The sequence below is a fragment of the Cucurbita pepo genome, chromosome LG07 (genome assembly GCF_002806865.2).
Source record: "Cucurbita pepo subsp. pepo cultivar mu-cu-16 chromosome LG07, ASM280686v2, whole genome shotgun sequence".
Taxonomy (NCBI): Eukaryota; Viridiplantae; Streptophyta; class Magnoliopsida; order Cucurbitales; family Cucurbitaceae; genus Cucurbita; species Cucurbita pepo.
This window is the reverse complement of record NC_036644.1, coordinates 9,652,866-9,668,790: the sequence shown is the minus strand read 5'-3', so window position 1 is coordinate 9,668,790 and position 15,925 is coordinate 9,652,866. Positions and strand designations below refer to the sequence as shown.

Here is a 15,925-nt window from a genome sequence, read left to right as displayed (position 1 = left end):
ATATAATGAATTAAAATGTGTGAGTTGAGGTTAATAATTTATGGAAATTAAAGGCTGTGTTGATTGGTTAGGTGAGCATGTTATCTTGTCAAATGATATATTAAAAGCTTCCTACCTGCATTTTGTCGGCAACATGCCCTCTTTCAATGGTTTATTTATTTATTTTTATTTTATTTTTTATTTGGATTATTTAAGAGGACTAGTTTCAAGTAATTAATTAATAATACATATTTATTTAATACGCAAAAAAAAAAAAAAAAAAGTTATTTTTAAAAAAATTAAAATATTGAAATATTGAAATATTAGAATTTAAAATGGTCGAAATTTCCAAATATTTCTGATTTTGCCTGATGAAAGTAAGGAGAGATTTTTTTACTCGAACATGGAAATTATTTCTTAATACATATATATTTACATAGTAAATAAATAAATAAATATTTTTTTTATAATATTTGAGGTAAAACTATTTGAAAAATCTTTCTTTACGAATAAAATAAATAGTGTTTATAATCAATTAAATTCAACAGCTCCGAAACCTTTTATTTCCTCTGTTCCCTTCACTGATTTTTGAACTGTGAACTCGGAATCGAAGCTCTTATCTTTCTCCTTATTCTCTGAATTTCGTTTTTCTTTCATTTTCTTCTCCTGACCGATTCTTCTTTCACTCGGTAATATTTCTTGATGAAATATTATTGATTTTATTAGAAATATAAATTATTCATCAATTTAAAAAAAAAAATGATTATATATGTATATATGTGTATATATATATATGTATGTATATAGACATGTATGTATGTGTATATATGTATGTATGTAGATATAGATATATGTATGTATGTATATATTATGTATGTATGTATATATTATGTATGTATGTATATATGTATGCATGCATGCATGTATATCTATAATATATGTATGTATATATATGTGTGTGTATGTATATGTATAATATATGTATAATATATGTAAATGTGTATGTATGTATGTATATAATATATGTATGTATGTATGTATATGTGTGTATATATATATGTACAAAATGGAGAATATATATAGTGGACAGTAGGGCCGTTATCGTGTGGACAAACGAACAAAAAAAACAAGAAAAGCCCATTTGTCACGGCCCATAAAAGCCCATTTGATTCGGCCCATATGTCCATATATCTAGTGGACAGTAGGGCCGTTATCGTGTGGACAAACGAACAAAAAAACAAGAAAAGCCCATTTGTCTCGGCCCATATAAGCCCATTTGATTCGGCCCATATGTCCATATATCTAGTGGACAGTAGGCCCGTTATCGTGTGGACAAACGAACAAAAAAACAAGAAAAGCCCATTTGTCTCGGCCCATATAAGCCCATTTGTTTCGGCCCATATCTGTCCGTTTTTTCAGCCCAATCTATCATCTGAGATTCTCGTCAAAATCCCATCAGTTTTTCACCATTTCCTTCCCGAAGTTCCTTTCCATTAGTTTTCGATCTGAGATCTTTCAGTCTGATCGGAAATGGGGAAAGGCGGAGCAATCTCCGAGGATGTTCTGAAGAAAGTCCTCCTCTCGTATGCCTACGTCGCGATATGGATCTTTCTCAGCTTCTCCGTCATCGTTTACAACAAGTTCATTCTGGATCAGAAGATGTATAATTGGCCTTTCCCGATCTCTCTCACCATGATTCATATGGCCTTCTGTTCCTCCATCGCGTACCTTCTTGTTAGCGTTTTCAAAGTTGTGGAGCCAGTTTCAATGTCCCGTGAGCTCTACCTCAAATCTGTGGTTCCGATCGGAGCTCTGTATTCGCTTTCCCTTTGGTTTTCTAATTCAGCATATATCTATCTATCGGTTTCTTTTATTCAGATGCTCAAGGCTTTGATGCCGGTCTCTGTGTACCTGATTGGAGTTTCGCTGAAGAAGGAGAAGTTTAAGTCTGATACTATGGCTAATATGGTTTCGATCACGCTTGGTGTTGCGATCGCTGCGTACGGAGAGGCGAGATTTAATTCCAAGGGTGTGACATTGCAGCTGTTGGCGGTTGCGTTCGAGGCGACTCGACTCGTGATGATCCAGATTTTGTTGAATTCCAAGGGTATTTCGTTGAATCCTATCACGTCGCTTTACTATGTGGCTCCGTGTTGCTTGGTTTTCTTGTCTGTCCCGTGGCTAATAATGGAGTACCCTGTGTTGAGGGATACATCCAGCTTCCATTTGGATTTCTTGATTTTTGGTACCAATTCATTCTGTGCTTTTGCTTTGAATCTTGCGGTGTTTTTACTCGTTGGGAAGACATCTGCTTTGACCATGAATGTTGCTGGAGTAGTGAAGGACTGGTTATTGATCGCATTCTCCTGGTCTGTGATTAAGGATACGGTGACGCCCATTAACTTGTTCGGTTATGGCCTTGCGTTCTTAGGAGTTGCGTATTACAATCATTCGAAGTTGCAGGCACTCAAAGCCGCAGAGGGTCAGAGAAAGGCTCAACAGGTAGAAGAGGAAGCTGGTAGGTTGTTGGAGGAGAGAGAAGAAGGCGATGAAAGGAAGAACGATAGTCAAACTTAGGCTACCACTGACATGTTTGAGCTTTTACAAGGAGATAAGCAGAAGAGAACAGATCGATGATTCAAAAGTTGCTGCAAATATCGAATTCATATCTCGGCTAAATTTTTGAGTTTTGAGTTAGGTATGCTTCTTAGATATATCTATATATCTATATATATATATATATATATATTTGGTTTCTTCTAATTATTGTGGGGTTGATTTTAGCTGCTTAATATGACTGGAGAATGAATTGTTGTTCAGAATGATCATCGGATTGAGCTTCCTGGAGGAAGCTGTCCAGAATGTTTATAACTAATATCTACTATTATTTATGTTCTTCTTTTAGTTTTATTTGGATACCCATTTCTAGCAGACTCACTCCCCACCCCAAGGCACGAGCTGCTGATATTGACTGCAAATTGCGAAGATTACATGTCTAAATCATATGATCATGAACAATACAACATTTTGAGGAGGAAGGTTACATGTCTCCCTAATGCTTTGATTGTTCTTCAGTTGTCTGTTATCTGACAGCGAACTTTAATTTGTAAGTTTTCCTCTCTTGCCTTACTGCAGTTTTGAATTCATATTTAAAAGCGATTAAGAGTTCAGCTTTAGAATATCAGTTGGAATTGGCATCTGCTCAGCCTTATAATGATCCCTAGTCAATTAGGAGTACTCATGAATGTTCCATCCTTTCCTCTGCCCATCCTTATCTATTCACTTTGGAGCAGTGTGGAATACAAGAAGCAAAACAAGCATACCCAAATGATAGGTTAGTTTAGCTTACTAGCATTTCTAAGCCACTGACCCCCAGTTTGTAGTAGTTGCCATCTCTAGAAGTTGTTTGGGTTTCTGTGGGTTGTACCAATATTGCACAAACTAAAACTTCTCCAGAGCCCACCAAGAAAAATTGAGGGATCAATATGGACACCCTTAAAGGCAAAGTTGCCCTTCAAAGGAAAAGCTTTCGTGGTGTGAGATCTTACGTCGGTTGGAGTGGAAAACAAAACATTTTCTTACGAGGGCGTGGACACCTCTCCCTAATAATGCCTTGTACCTTGAAGGGAAGTCCTTGAAAGGAAAGCTCAAAGAAAACAATATTAACTAGTGGTAAGTTTGACTATTATAGATGGTAGCAAAGCTAGAAAGGGGGCAGTGTGCCAGCAAGGATGCTGGGCCCTTGAGAGGATGAATTGTGAGATCCCACATCAGTTGTAAAGGATAACAAAACATTCCTTGTAAACCTCTCCCTAATAGAGGAAAAGCCCTAATAGGACAACATTTGCTAGCGGTAAGCTTGAGCGGTTACATATGGAGATCTACCTACAGCTTTAGCTTGCTTCATCTTGGATAAGGCTTCAGCTGCTGTTCCCAATCGTGGACGGATCATGTTTTTGCAGGATTCTAATAGTTAAGAAAGAATGAGCTCTTTTCATTCTTTCTCAATCAATGTTTGGTTATTCATGAAAGGAAGATGTCTATAAATCTATTTTTACAAGAAACGAGATTAAGAAGGAACAACCCAGGGGGCCGAGTAGATAGAACCCCCTTCCAACAACAAAACTAGTCCAAAAACGCTTTCCAATTGTTTGAAACAATAGTAAAGGTTGTGAGATAAAAGCCCACCAAGAAGCTGTAATGTAAAATAAAAAAAGAAAAAAACAAAAGTATTAAATACTTTCTTTTACAAAAATTGGAAACTAGAGATTTAGAACCTAACCAAATTTCACCGAAGGACGATCCTAATAGAAAGATATCGATCCTAATAGAAAGATATCGAAGAAAAGAGGCACCTTCGTACCTCTTTGCTTCCTATCTAGACTAGTTCTATCTTAGTAAGGACCATCCCACGTCATTGGAAATTGTTTCTTGGATTGATGTTGTTCAAAAGTTCAGGCTAATCAATGATTCCATATTCAAACAACAATTGTTCAAAAGTTCAGGCTAATCAATGATTCCATATTCAAACAACAAGATCATGCTACTAGAAAACCGAAGGAGCACACACACAAAGCAATCAAATGCACTCACCAACATATTTGTCTCAATAGAGACAGCTACAGTTTAAAATACGATAAATCTTAATCATATAACTGAGTAGCCAGTTCTTTACTCTTGAGCGATCTAGTGCTCTCTCTCTTTTTTTTTTTTTTCTTCATGATTTTGATACGTCAATAATTGAACTATCATTTATTATCAATAATGCTGCAAAAATGCAAAGAGATGGTGAACAACCAATGCTATCTTCAACAGTAAACTCACGAGGATAAAGGTGGTAAAATTAGCATAATAAACCGTGCATTAAAATTGTATGAGTGTTTTGTCCCACTCTTAATGGAAACAAAATTAGAAAAAAAGAAGAAAAAAAAGAAAAAAGAAAAAGAAACTCAATATATAGGTCAATACCAAAGATATTCTTTTTCCCTAATTGCACAACAACTTCAGTCAAAGCCTCAAGAGCAGCGACCATGACGATCAAAGAAGCCCATCATACCGAATGCCATATAGAATATAACATTTCAGATCAACAGCTTCTCAATGGCATCCTGTATTTAGAAGAAGAAAAGACACCGAATCAAGAATGGATCGACACTTTACTACGAAGATAGACCAGAAGAAAGAGGTTGTGGCAATTACCTTCAGTTGCTGTATCTGGGATTTCAATTGGCTTCCTTCGTTTGTTGTTACAGAACACGCTATTACAGGTCTCGTGACTCCGCATGCTCGGCCAAGAGCTTGCTTTGAAGGGACAAATACATACGGCACATTCTGCATATTTGAAAATAATATCATTATACAACTGAGCAATAAATACTGGAAGTCTGGAAAAAAGATCATCATAAACACTCAGTTCTTATAAGGTGCGATCAAACATCTGCACGACACACATGTTACCCTGAAGTTCGTTTAAAAGAAATATAAACTTGATGACCATCAGCAACATGACAATTCTATCCTGACTCACTTAATGATTAAAGGATAAATTTCATACTTTGCATTTAGTTCGAATTTCTTTAATTTCATATTTTGCATTCCAAAGAAGCAGTTGTTCGAATTCCTTATGATATGCCACTGAAACAAGTTCTTGTGAATGAGAAAAATGGCGGTTTGAATGCGTGGATGTTTTTATTTTAGCCGAAGGGTTTGACCCATCTTCCCCTTAGATTAAAGAAAAGATGGGCAATTTGTAAAAAATACAATTGTGATAGGGCCCATTCCTCGTCAAAATATATAGTGAAATCACCTTTCCTATTATTTTCCCGGACCCTGTGACTAAGAAAGATGTTCACTTATTCTCCCGGACTCTGACTAAGAAAGATGTTCACTTATTCTTTTCCCGGACTCTGACTAAGAAAGATGTTCACTTATTCTTTTCCCGGACTCTGACTAAGAAAGATGCTCACTTCTTAAAGTATCCATGTATGTAAGTGGAAACAGTGGAAGGGGTATATTTATCCCAATAATAATAATGTTTATGATGCTACAGAAGCAGGTATGCAAAGAATAAAGCGGAAAAATAGTAGTATATAGAATGGTGCCTTGAAGCTGACAACTTCTAATCCTCTATATGCTAAAAGAAAGGAAGCTCTTATACTGCCTCACTACATTTCTTCCCTATTAACCGCAACAGGATTCCATGGCACAAAGATATGAAATACATTAAAAGCTAAAATGGTAAATAAACTGCAGAGAACAATGAATTGATATTGTCCATAAGGAAGTAACAAACAAGAGAAAGTGCTGCTAACTGTCACGTCTATAGAGAAGCTAAATCCAAATATTTTATAAACAGAAAACACCATGGTCTTAATTGGTTAACATATAGTACAAGAACAGGCAGGGAGACATGTGAATCCTTCTATATGTTCATTCTCCCACTTGCCATAATCATTGTTTTCATAAATAACAACTGAAAAGCATGGTTTTCAAGCAAAACTTCAAAAAATGAATAGATTTACCTTATCTTCCGCCAACAAGGGAAGATGGAGAAGAATTTCAAGCGGCTCAGTGTCCGCAGCCATCACTACAAACTCCGAAATCCCTCTATTCAGCGTCTTAGTAGCTGAAACTCCATTAAAAGAAAACTATCAGCCAAAGAAAACAAAAAACGCCGAGCAAAATCCTCATCCAATTCCTCTTAAAAACCTAAAACTCTCTTCAAATGAAAAGGCACCAACACTAAACAAATCACGGTACCTTCATTCGCGCCCTTCTTTAGCTGCTTGTAGTTAGCAGCTTGCTGAACAAGATCAAGAATAGTAATAGTAAGCTGCGCATCAGCCAAAGGATAGGCTTTGGGATTCACCGCTTCTCCTGTCTGCAAAAAAACGCAACAGCCATTAAAATCCACGAAAACAAACGCAAACAAAATCAATACAAGTCCTTTAAGCGAATCCATCTCCTACATGAACTCGTAACAGAGACACAGTACCATTTTAGATCGAAGAAGAACGGTAGGGTTTTAACACAGCAGATTTTGAAGAAAAGGAATTAGGGTTTAAGAGCTACCGGTAAATTCTCGATGATATATGTATGGAAGACACAGAGAAGAATCATGCTAATCGGGCCGATCCCCTTGGAAGCTGCCGTCTAAATTGGGCTTCCGGCCCAACTTATCTATCTAATAAAATCTGGGCCGGCCCAACTCCATGGACTTGCTCCATATATTTGTGATTTTGGGCCCAATAAGCCCACTTAATAATTAAAGTTTTCCTAATTTTTATTAATTTGGGTTTTAATTAAACTTAATTTTGCGAATTTTCATTTATGATTGTAATATATTATTATTATTATTTGACCAATTTTGATAATAATTAATTTTAAATAATTATTTATTTTCTTTTTTCATGAGGTGGGCCCACGACGATCCGGGAGCCAATAGAAATCCAGAGCCACGCTAGCAGAAACCGGGGCGACTGAACCCGCGAAATGGCGAAAGGTCAGAGCTCAAAGTTCTTCAAATGGAAACCCAGTTTTCATATGAACTGTTCATCAAATCGCGAAGAATTTTCAGTTCTTCATTTCCATTGAGTGCATAAAATCCAATTCATAGCTCTCAAAACAGCAGAGAAAGAGCGGAGCCAACATGGGTTGGATTGGAGAGAGCACCGAGTATTTGAAATCCATCAAAATCAGACAGATTCTATCTCAGGCTATCAGTTTTGGTACGTAAATTGAATCTTTGGTATTTCATTCACGTTTTGTTGTGTATCAAATGATTATACTGCTTATGAACCGAATTGATGGTATTTGAACTGCTTAAAGCTCTGCTCTATCTGAAAAATTTATGACTAAATAGTTATAACCATATAAGTTTAGGAAATTTCAAGAGTATTTTTCCTTATCATCCACATAAGGAACATATTATAGAGGAAGGGGGAAAAAGATTTAGCTGTCTTTTGTTTTTATATTCGAATTCCTTGGTCCTGGAATCCAACTGCAAAACTCATTCTCTTCTCCATTTATTTGCTTTAAGACCAATATTATGATGTATCAGGTTTGATTGTTACATCTGCATTGATGATTTGGAAAGCATTGATGTGCTGGACAGGGAGTGAGTCACCTGTTGTGGTTGTGCTCACCGGAAGTATGGAACCTGGTTTTGCGAGGGTGAGCTGATTCTATAAGATATGTATATTGCCCATTCATTCTCTTAAAGTGGTTATAACTTTTCTCAACCTCAGCATTACTCAACCTGTTATAGAACAAAAACTCGACCTAGAAGTAAAAGGTTCAAATCTCTATTCCATGTGTTGTTAAACTCAAAAGTTGTGAGATCTTTTATTGGTTGGAGAGGTGAACAAAACATTTCTTATAAGGGTGTAGAAACTTTTCCCTAGTAGACGCGTTTTAAAACCGTGAATTTGATAGCAATACATAACGGGCCAAAGCGGACAATATTTACTTGCAGTGGGCTTGGGTTGAGTGGGCTTGGGTTGTTACAAAAGGTATCAGAGCCAAACACCAGGCGGTATGCCAACGAGAACGCTGGCTCCCAAAGGAAGTAGATTGTGAGATCCCACATCGGTTGAGGGGAACGAAGTATTCCTTATAAGGGTATGAAAACTTCGCCCTAGCAGACACGTTTTAAAATTGTGAGGTTGATGGCGATACGTAACAGACAAAAGCGGACAATATTTGTTAGTAGTAGACTTATAATAGCTTGGTTTGCATTTCATATTACATAATGAACTGACTCAACTGAACCTTGAACTATGATATCTAACTCTCGTTGGTTAATCCAAAGGCTAATTTAGACTCTCGTTGGTTAATCCAAAGGCTAATTTAGAAGACATGGTTGGAATCTGGTCTTTAAAACTATGTATAGAAACTTGTGTCAAAAACTTTTTATCCTAAAACGATCATCGTCCCTTGGAATTAGCTGAGTCCCAAGTAAATAAATAAATAAGTACTATGGCTCTTATATATCAGATTTAGCTTTTTTCTTGATCATGTTACAGGATAAAGTATTTATTCATACTGACTATAATGCTTCATTCTGGTGTATATTCACCTAGCCCTGTTAGCAATAGCATATTTGATACTACATTAGTGGCTATGCACATAATGGGGGAAAGCTCATGATGAGTTTTACATGGTGCAGGGCGACATTCTCTTCCTCCATATGAATAAGGATCCAATTCGTGCAGGGGAGATCGTTGTGTACAATGTTGAGGTAAGTTTGCTCTCGTGTGTGGGGAATCTGCTCCCAGGTCTACTGCATCATGAACTAATGTGATACATTTCTACACTGTTATGGCTAGCTTTTTATTTTTTTTTTATTTTTTTTTTATTTTTTGTTATGAAATCAATTTGGGTTGGGCAATTGGCGGTGTGCTAGTAAGGACGTGGAGCTCCGAAGGGGGTGGACACCGAGCGGTGTGCCAGTGAGGACGTTGGACCCTGAAGGGGGTGGATTGTGAGATCCCACATTGATTGGAGAGAGGAATGAGTGCCAACGAGGACGCTGGACCCTGAAGGGGAGTGGATTATGGGATCCCACATAGGTTGGGAGGATAACGAAGCATTCTTTGAACGAGTGCCAGCGAGGATGCTGGGCCTTGAAGGGGGTGGATTGTGAGATCTCACATCGGTTGGGGAGAAGAACGATACATTCTTTATAAGGGTGTGGAAACCTCTCTCTAGCAGACGCGTTTTAAAAACTTTGAGGGAAAATTCGAAAAGAAAAGTCCAAAGAGGACAATATCTATTAATAGTGGACTTTCACCGTTCCGGGAGGAGTGAGTTCATTCTTCTATGTTAAGATGGAAGTATTTCTTTTCCTTACTTTGATTTGTGTTAAGATTTTACCTCGTTAACCTCTAATCACTAATTGTTCAAATATGTCTGTTGAGAGAAACTCCAATCTAATCTATTATAGATAGTTATTCATATTGTCTATTACCTATAGAGTTGTGACTTCGTAGCCTATCATTCTGGTTCTTGTACTAATATGCATTTGTAATGCTTTGCTAGGGACGTGATATTCCAATCGTCCATCGTGTAATCAAGGTAAGGCTTCTCAGAAGAATTTCTCTATCTTTGAGATGAACTTCGAAGTGCAGACAACTTATTTTATTATCGATCATATATATCATTGAAGCAATTTGTTTTGGACTATATGGTTTGTTCAACACAACCATATTTTAAGTTTAGAACTACGATGTTTGTAGTGGCTCAACAGAAAACGATTCTATGAGATCCCACGTCGGCGGGGAGGAGAACGAAGTATTCTTTATAAGAATGTGGAAACCTCTTTCTAGCCGACGCGTTTTAAAAACCTTGAGAGAAATCTCGAAAAAGAAAGCCTAAAGAGAACAATATCTACTAGCGGTAGGGTTGGGCTATTACAGATTCCTTACCTCTCATTTTTCTTATTGTCTTTCTAAAGTCATCAATAGAACTCTTTGCAAATAACTTGACCCATGTGACAATGAAACAAACAGAAACGTTCATTTGTTATAGTTTAGCTCGTTCTACAAGTTCTCAATTCCATATCTTATCAGGTTCACGAGGCAAGAGATACAGGAGAAGATTATATACTTACCAAAGGTACTTGAACTTGAACTAAGAATACAAAAAACTTTTTGAAATGAAGTGATTTTTGCTGAATATTTGGCAATGAGCAAATTTTCAGGTGACAATAACTACTATGATGACATTGGACTATATGCTAAGGATCAGCTTTGGTTGCAAAGACACCACATCATGGGAAAAGTCATCGGGTAAACTTGGAATAACGACTGATAAAACGATGAATCATGCTTGAATTCGTTGTTATTTCTCCAAACTCTAACCATATTTGTCGAGTTCATGTCCATTAGAACGCTCTGTTTCATACAAGTGAATTTTTTCTTGTGCAGTTTCTTGCCATATGTTGGTTATGGAACAATTATCATGACAGACCTGCCTATAATCAAGGTCTGGAACTGTTGGAAACTGATTTAATGGATATAGAATTGGATTCTCATTTTGAATGATTTGATTTCAACTAATGTTGGAGTTTGTTCTTCACTGACTACTCGTTTTGTTGTTATTGCAGTACATCCTTATTGGTGCCTTGGTATTGCTGATCTTAACCTCCAAGGATTAACAAGTAAGGATAGAACTTTACTTCTAATTTATACCCAATATTATAAAGGATAGGAAGAGTATGGGATGATAATCAATGTGACATCCAATATTGATCGAGGGTATATACTTTAAACTAGTTGATCTATGCTCGATCTAGCTTAAACTTAGATACTTTGTCATCCATTGACAATATAACATGTAATACAAATATATTCATGAACTTGCTCCCAAATTTTTTCAGGACATCAACTCCTACCTCAAGTACCTAGAGAGCTACAAAAATAGAAAATTCGGTTCATCGCAATAAAAAAGAGATTTTAGTTTGAACGGAGAATGGGGAGGGAGTAGAAAGAGACTTTTCTCGGTTACCTAAAAAGTTTGTTATATTAGGATTTTAATTTTACATTCATTTTAATATTTGGTCAAAGACATTTAAAATAAAAAGTCGTTATCAAAGTCTAGAGTCTAAAAGGGTTCTCTCAACTGTGGATGAACTTGAGGTCTAAGTTCGAGAATGTCAGATCCACAATACAACATTGTGTTACTGTTCTCAAAGTTCAAGAGTATTCACTCTCTTGTGTAGCACCACTAGATCTTCTACTAGGTGAAAATTCTCGTATTCTGTATATACACGTTCCTGCTGCTCCGTCAAAGAGCATTTCCATAGGGTAGAACCTCCTCAAAACAAACACCTACAAAAAGATTGTTTCAAACCTACAGGGGAATCAAATAAAGACTAGAGGATAAAGCCAAAAATCTTATGAATAAGTAACGTCTGTTTACCTTTTAAAAGTGAACTAACATATTATTTAACGAAGCATGGATCGAACAGCAGATAAAAACAGGAATGACTTGTATTCAAAGGTATGGATGCTTAGCTTTAAGGCCACAAGGCTCCTATAAATGAGGGTAGCCATTGAAATGAGGCCTCAAACAATAAAATTAATGGCATGGATAAGCATTAAGGCACCCTCCAAATGCATCCATTCATTACTCCCTATCTCTAAAAGACATGGGAGACCCACAACTTAGCATACACACACACATTTGTTGTATTTATATAGAAAGAAGGATAATGGGCTAAGTGTCCTTTTTTAACTTTCAAACATATTCTAAAACTATAATCATGCATTTAATTTTCAATTTTCGTATTCATACATACATATGTCCTTTCATCATAATTTAACGTGTAATTATCATAATTTGTTAAGGGATTTGGTGCAATTTCAAATCATCTCGAGTAAGGACAGTGCCACTAAAGAGAATTATTGTGTTTTGATATAAGTTTGAAGCTACGACACTCTTTTATCCTACCCCACACGAGCAAATAAAGTAAAGCTCATGAACAAAGTAAAATTTTTAGTGTGACTGCTTCTTAATAATCGATTAGATGTAGATTCAAAATATGCTTACCCGACTCCCTAATATCCACTGGACACGAGTAATTTTTTTTTTTTTTTTTAATTTCCACCTCATACATTGAATAGTGAAAATTTGTCAGGCACACTATGGTGACCTCCTAGATAATCTCTCCTTAAACAAAGTTCGTGTGAGATCCCACGTTGGTTGGAGAGGGAACAAAACATTACTTATAAGGGTGTGAAAACTTCTCCCTAGTAGATATGCTTTGAAACCTCGAGGCTGACGGCGATACATAATGGGCCAAAGCAAACAATATCTACTAGCGGTGAGTTTGAGCTGTTACAAATGGTATTAGAGCCAGATATGGGGCGGTGTGTCACCGAGGACATTGCTAGCCTCCAAGGGGGGTGGATTGTGAAATCCCACATCGGTTGAAGAGGGGAAAGAAGCATTCCTTATAAGAGTGTGAAACCTCTCCCTCGCAGACACGTTTAAAAACCATGAGGTTGACGGTGATGCGTAACGAGCCAAAGCGGACAATATCTATTAGCGATGGACTTGGGCTACTACAGCTCAAATCTATTGAAAGGGCAGAAGTTTATATCAGATACGTTTACCCACCCTCCTAATAACCATTAGACACGAGTAAATTCGTAAAATTTCATAAATTTTGTCACACACATCGAACAATGTAAAACTGAGAACTAACTCCACCAAACCCATCTTACACATCCAACAATGTAAAAACGAGAACAATTTACTCGAACTCGATCCCACCAAATTGAGACACGACAACCGATCCACGTTTTAAAATTTCATCTTCACATATCTTATCTCGTCGTTATAGACGTTAAAATATTTAGGTATAAAATAAAATAAATAAATAAAAAGATAAAAAAAATAGTTTAAACCAATAATATATCCAATGCCTTTTACCCCATATCCATGGGGCCCATGTAAATTGAGAATATTGTTCAATATTCTCTTTGTTTTATAGGTCATATTCACTCCACTTAATAATTTTATTTATTTATTTATTGTAAATTTTTTTATTTATTTTATGTAATTTATATTATATGCTTATTCTCAATGGGAAGGTGATGATGCTAGCTGTCTTAGCAAGTATGGTCTAGGGGTTAATTTATTGTGACACATACAACAATTAATGCATTATTTATTCATTAATGTCAACCATACCCTACATTATTATTATTATTATTATTTTACTATAAAGTATTTTGAATAATTATTTTATTTATTTTCATAATTTAAATATAATTCGTCACACCATTATTTACCTATCTTGAATTTCTCTTGTGTATATTTTGTTAGTTCAACAGCACGTAAAAGTGAAAATACGATCTTTTAATCACTTAGGGTATGATACAACAGTGGTTGACAACACTAAAAATGGAAGAAACGTGCACTTTTTTAGTACAGATAATAACTTCAATTTTTTAAGTTTTTCTTTACTATCATATGGTCATAATCATTCTGTGATGTCCCACATTGGTTGGGAGGAGAACAAACCACCATTTATAAGGATGTGGAAACCTTTCTCTAGCAGATGTGTTTTAAAGCCTTGAGGGGAAGCTCGAAAGGAAAAACCCAAAGAGGACAATATCTGCTAGCGATGGATATGGGGCGCTACAAATGGTATCAGAGCCCCAGATCCACCGCTAGCAGATATTGTCCTCTTTAGGCTTTCTCTTTCAGGCTTTCCCTCAAGGCTTTAAAACGCGTCTCCTAGGGGAAAGTTTCCACACCCTTACAATTGGTATCAGAGCCAGACACCGGACAATGTGCCAGCCTTCTCGCTGTTCCCCGAACGAGGCAGTGTACCAGTAAGGACGCTGGGCCCCGAAAGGGGGTGGATTGTGATGTCCTACATTGGCTGGGGAGGAGAACAAACCACCATTTATAAGGGTGTGGAAACCTTCTCCTAGGCCCGAAAGGGAAAGCCCAAAGAGGACAATATCGACTAGCGGTGGATCAGGGGCGTTACACATTCTCATTTAAGTATAGTCTCGATTCATTCATGTATCTTAAGAGTAGTTAGGAATTTAAGCTCCCGAGTTCGAAAAAGAAATACATGTCAATTATCGTTACGTCAGGTACTATAAATTATTAATATCCGACTAAATTGAAAAACCCATCAATTATGAAATCTTCTTTTGGCCTCAAATTTCCCTTTCTATGAGCAATAATATCCCACATAATGACATAAAAGGCATTGTATTTTAATAAATTAAATATAATTTTTTTTCTTTTTTAGAATAGGTTTGTTGGATAAACAAAGAGAAAGCACATGTTATAGCCTACCTATACGGCGGCGTTTTGTATTATATTATTAAGGAAAAGACTATTTTTTAGGTTCAAATATTTATTAGCAGAAAAGCTAATCAATTATTTTAAACATTTAATTTTAAATTTATTCCATTAAAATAAAATAGTAATAAACATTTTAAATTTGTTCGATACCTTATCTCGTAATAGTTGACCTAAAATAATCGAACTAAATTTTTTAAATTTCGATTCGATATAAAATAATAATAATAATAATAATTTAACATATTACCTAAATATTTTATTATATATATATATATATCCCGGCCGGCACGCAGTGACCTTCTCTTGCCGTGGGAGCAGCTTGAGCAGTCCACCAACAACCGACAGGTTCGGTACTGGGACCCTCGTGCCCAGCCCTCAGAGCCAATCCTTTTCCTAAGGTTACAGTCCTTACAGATCTATTTTGCCGACTTCTCTTGCCTACATTGTTCCATCAACTAGAGGCTATTCACCTTGGAGACCTGATGCAGTTATGAGTATGACTGGGCGTGGGAGGCACTCGGTCCTCTAGATTTTCAAGGACCGCTGGGTACACACCAGACACCACGCGACGTGCGATGCTCTTCCAGCCGCTGGACCCTACCTCCGGCTGAACCGCTTCAAGGACTGCTCCCGTACCCAACCCTTAGAGTCAATTCTTTTCCCAAGGTTACAGATCCATTTTGTCGACTTCCCTTGCCTACATTGTTCCATTGACCAGAGGCTGTTCACCTTGAAGATCTGATGCGATTATGAGTACGATCAGGCGTGAGACGCACTCGGTCCTCCAAATTTTCAAGGACCGCTGAGGGCACACCAGGCACCATGCGCGACATGCAAAGCTCTTCCAGCCGCTGGACCCAACCTTCGACTGAACCACTTCTAAGGTGGAATATTTATATATATATTAATTATAGAAACATGTTTTTTTGGGTTCACAACATATTCTATGGTCTCCAAAGTGTCCACAATTTTGATTTTTGGGAAGCATATATTATTTAATTTAATTTAAAATGAAATCTCCTTTCTTTTCTATGGACAAATAAACCAACCAACCCTATAGTTTAAAGGGTACCTTACCCTACAAATAAGGTGTTTTTTTTTTTTTTTTAATTAATTA

General features: G+C 36.6%; 3 protein-coding genes across 4 annotated transcripts; 2 read left to right on the top strand and 1 right to left on the bottom strand.

The window, feature by feature from the left end:
* Positions 1-1,442: 1,442 nt before the first annotated feature.
* LOC111799068 (probable sugar phosphate/phosphate translocator At5g25400) lies at positions 1,443-2,897 on the top strand. The gene has a single exon (XM_023682463.1). The coding sequence runs from the start codon at positions 1,510-1,512 to the stop codon at positions 2,554-2,556; it is 1,047 nt and encodes a 348-aa protein (XP_023538231.1). The 5' UTR covers positions 1,443-1,509; the 3' UTR covers positions 2,557-2,897.
* Positions 2,898-4,786: 1,889 nt separating this feature from the next.
* LOC111798153 (NHP2-like protein 1) lies at positions 4,787-7,063 on the bottom strand. Its single transcript, XM_023681147.1, has 5 exons — positions 6,974-7,063; positions 6,739-6,859; positions 6,501-6,604; positions 5,179-5,310; positions 4,787-5,087 (listed from the first exon to the last, which is right to left on the bottom strand). Exons 1-5 carry the CDS (start codon positions 6,974-6,976, stop codon positions 5,061-5,063), a joined length of 387 nt encoding a protein of 128 aa, XP_023536915.1. The 5' UTR covers positions 6,977-7,063; the 3' UTR covers positions 4,787-5,060.
* Positions 7,064-7,448: 385 nt separating this feature from the next.
* On the top strand, positions 7,449-11,670 carry LOC111798115 (signal peptidase complex catalytic subunit SEC11C-like). Of its 2 annotated transcripts, XM_023681093.1 has the most exons (9): positions 7,449-7,706; positions 8,039-8,151; positions 9,146-9,217; positions 10,018-10,053; positions 10,548-10,593; positions 10,679-10,766; positions 10,905-10,962; positions 11,084-11,137; positions 11,357-11,670. In XM_023681093.1, the coding sequence occupies exons 1-8, from the start codon at positions 7,628-7,630 to the stop codon at positions 11,132-11,134; spliced, it is 543 nt and encodes a 180-aa protein (XP_023536861.1). In that variant the 5' UTR covers positions 7,449-7,627; the 3' UTR covers positions 11,135-11,137; positions 11,357-11,670. The 2 variants fall into 2 exon arrangements, with proteins under 2 accessions (XP_023536861.1, XP_023536860.1); XM_023681092.1 differs by lacking the exon at positions 11,357-11,670 and having other exon boundaries at positions 11,084-11,347.
* Positions 11,671-15,925: the final 4,255 nt, after the last annotated feature.

What these genes read in the sequence shown, in the direction of transcription:
- LOC111798115 (XM_023681093.1), top strand. Translation starts at nt 7,628, where the DNA reads ATGGGTTGGATTGGAGAGAGCACCGAGTATTTGAAATCCATCAAAATC. An exon ending in ATCTCAGGCTATCAGTTTTG is followed by an intron (nt 7,707 to 8,038) that starts GTACGTAAATTG and finishes ATGATGTATCAG; the next exon opens with GTTTGATTGTTACATCTGCA. An exon ending in AGATTATATACTTACCAAAG is followed by an intron (nt 10,594 to 10,678) that starts GTACTTGAACTT and finishes GCAAATTTTCAG; the next exon opens with GTGACAATAACTACTATGAT.
- LOC111798153 (XM_023681147.1), bottom strand. An exon ending in AAAGAAGGGCGCGAATGAAG is followed by an intron (nt 6,605 to 6,738) that starts GTACCGTGATTT and finishes ATGGAGTTTCAG; the next exon opens with CTACTAAGACGCTGAATAGA. An exon ending in CCTTGTTGGCGGAAGATAAG is followed by an intron (nt 5,311 to 6,500) that starts GTAAATCTATTC and finishes TCAAATATGCAG; the next exon opens with AATGTGCCGTATGTATTTGT.
- LOC111799068 (XM_023682463.1), top strand. Translation starts at nt 1,510, where the DNA reads ATGGGGAAAGGCGGAGCAATCTCCGAGGATGTTCTGAAGAAAGTCCTC.